Source organism: Myotis brandtii, unplaced genomic scaffold, assembly GCF_000412655.1.
Source record: "Myotis brandtii unplaced genomic scaffold, ASM41265v1 scaffold1814, whole genome shotgun sequence".
Classification (NCBI taxonomy): domain Eukaryota; kingdom Metazoa; phylum Chordata; class Mammalia; order Chiroptera; family Vespertilionidae; genus Myotis; species Myotis brandtii.
The window spans coordinates 1,121,170-1,123,703 of record NW_005356728.1 but is presented as its reverse complement, the minus strand read 5'-3'; the positions used below and the strand labels follow the sequence as shown (position 1 = coordinate 1,123,703).

Here is a 2,534-nt window from a genome sequence, read left to right as displayed (position 1 = left end):
AGCCCCCCCCCCCCCCCGCCCCCCGCACCCTGCCCCAGCAAATGATGCATGTGAGACCCAGTCTAAAGGGGACCTATGTACCATGTTTCTGCCCAGTGTGGTGGTGCTTTTTTGCTTTCACTGCATGAGGGCACTTGGTCAAGGGCCAAGAAAGTGAGTGGGGCTGAAAATCCTGCCTGTACTCTATGCCAAGCCACATACAGAGTCTTCCCAGAGACCTTGTGGGGCCACTTTAAACAGACAGAGAACTTCTGCAAGTCCAGCATGCAAGGGCTCATTTTCAAGGTTCCAGGTCTGTGGTGACTTTGCTCGTGAGTACAGACCCAGGTTCCCATTTAGTCCTAATAAGACCAGAGCTGTACGTGTGAGAGACATGGAAATGGCATGAATCACTAATTGTCAGTATGCGTTTTTCCTCCAAGGGGCTTTTTTCCATTTTTCCAGCATATGAGACGGTCACCGGAACACAAGATGGAGGTAAATGTGAGGAGGATAAAGTACTGTGGGGGGACAAAGTAGGAGGAACACAGAGTTCATATTTCCCTGTCTGCTCTCTAGGAAGGTGGTTTCTGGAAGAGGCAGCCGCTCTGGCTGAGAGATATATATAGACCTCTCAGTGCCACACAGGTAGAGAACATGGCACAGGAGCTACATGATAAGGATTCGGCTACTGAGGATGAGCTGTTCTACAAAATGTAAATGATTGGGAACAATTTGGAATTCTTGTCAAAAATGAGGGAATAATGAATAGTTTAATTGTTCCTTTCAGGAGTAAAAGCCTTGGCCTTCTTCTCACTCCAGGTTGCGTGGAGAGTTCTCAGTGTTGAAGGTTGCTGCTACAGACCCTGCGGCCAAGAACCTAGCGAATGAGCACATGACCCTGCCACCCAGCGAAGCCCCTCCTCAGGCTCCCTGAAAATGTTATTGACCTATGTGTACAATAAATATTGTTCTTTTTTTTTTTTCGTTCATTATCTTGCGATTTTTTTCCTAGCTTTATTGAGGTATAGTTGACAAATGATAAAAACTTTTAAATCCTTTTTTTTTTTTCTTAAGGAGGGTGGGAAGAATCAGCTTCCTACAGCAGAACCCAGAAGAAAACTAGCTATTCCACTATGGAGAGAGATGCATGAATACTAGTTTGAGGATTCCAATCTGATGGCAAGTAAGGATATATCTGGGGTTCAAACCAGAAAGGATCTGGCTCCAGTGCTAGGAAGAGCAGTGAAAGGCAGGAACGTGACTGGCTTAGAAAGGTGAGAATGGCCAGAACTGTCGTAATAATAGCTAGTCATCTTCAAGTGCTTGCTACAGACCAAAAACTCTCCTGAGGATGTGATCTCATTTCATCCTCACATCAGCTGATATCTTCCCCAATTTACGGATGAGGAACTGAGGCTCAGAGAGGTTTTGAAACTTCCATGAATTCACACACACTGACCCCTCTTCCCAGCGCTAAGGGGCCATGGGTGGTGTGAGCTGACTTCTCTTTTTTGAACATCAAGAGAAGTTTCTATCTTCAGTGTTAACTCAAAGGGCCTATGAAAAAATACAGGCACTGTGGCAGGTGTCTTAGCGCTCAGAGAGGTTTTGAAACTTCCATGAATTCACACACTCTGATCTGTGTTCCTAGCGCTAAGGGGCCATGGGTAGTGTGACCTGACTTCTCTTTTTCGAACATCAAGAGAAGTTTCTATCTTCAGTGTTATCTCAAGGGGCCTATGAAAAAATACAGACACTGTGGCAGTGTCTTAGCCCCACGCTTATTGGGTTGCCTTGGGCCCCGGTTTAGGGAAGACCCAGAAAACAGCACGGGGTAGAGCTGGGGTTCGAACCTAAGCATTCCTGGCCCTCAGGCCCACTTGCTCCCCTATTGAGGGAACTACGCTACCCCTCCAACTAGACTCAGAAAGAGCTGGGCGAGAATTTATTAGCTGTGCAGCCTTGGGCCCCCCAAGTTGGTGCTCTCAAGCCTGTTTTCTTATCTGTACCATGGGGGTGACAAAGGCACTTACCTTCCAGGTGGCTGGTAATGACACATGTTTTTACCTGGCAAACAGCAGGAGCTTCTGTTTATCACGAATATTAAAACCCCGACTCCCTCATCTCTTAGGTTAGGGCAGAGCGTCTCACATTTTACTACGTTTTTATTTCTAATCTTCCTGCTCAACCATTAACCATAGTGTAGGCACTTAGCACTCACTCACCTAGCCTAAAAGCTAGGGAGCCATGAGAACCCCTTCATTCCAAGGGCCATGGAGCACAGGAACACTTCTCTCACCTCCCACCCCCGTTCCCCTCACTCACTCCCCGCAGAGGTCAGTGCAACTAGCTTCCCAGGACTGGCCTGATCCTCAACCAGCCCTGTAGCCACCCACAAGGACTGACTCCCTGGACCCGCATCTAGCCCTACCTCCGCATCCCTGGTCACACCAATGCTTGCATCTGCCAAGTGTCTGAAGCGCCGCAGTCCACCCCTTGCTATTTTTGTTTTGAATCCATTAGAAAGAGAAACGTCACGTCTACGATGAAAA

The 2,534-nt window shown here is 47.6% G+C and overlaps 1 protein-coding gene across 5 annotated transcripts in view; it reads left to right on the top strand.

Annotated features, from left to right (window-relative positions):
- The window catches only part of LOC102242537 (leucine-rich repeat-containing protein 37A-like), a 33,072-nt gene extending 32,100 nt beyond the window's left edge, over nt 1-972 (top strand). For 3 of the 5 annotated variants that reach the window (XM_014537771.1, XM_014537768.1, XM_005863896.2), the window contains 3 exons: nt 423-477; nt 559-695; nt 802-972. In XM_014537771.1, coding sequence (XP_014393257.1) covers nt 423-477; nt 559-695; nt 802-916 — 307 coding nt within the window. In that variant the 3' untranslated portion in view covers nt 917-972. Of the gene's footprint in view, nt 1-422; nt 478-558; nt 696-769 lie in introns of all 5 variants that reach the window. The other 2 variants (XM_014537769.1, XM_014537770.1) reach the window with 2 other exon arrangements.
- Nucleotides 973-2,534: the final 1,562 nt, after the last annotated feature.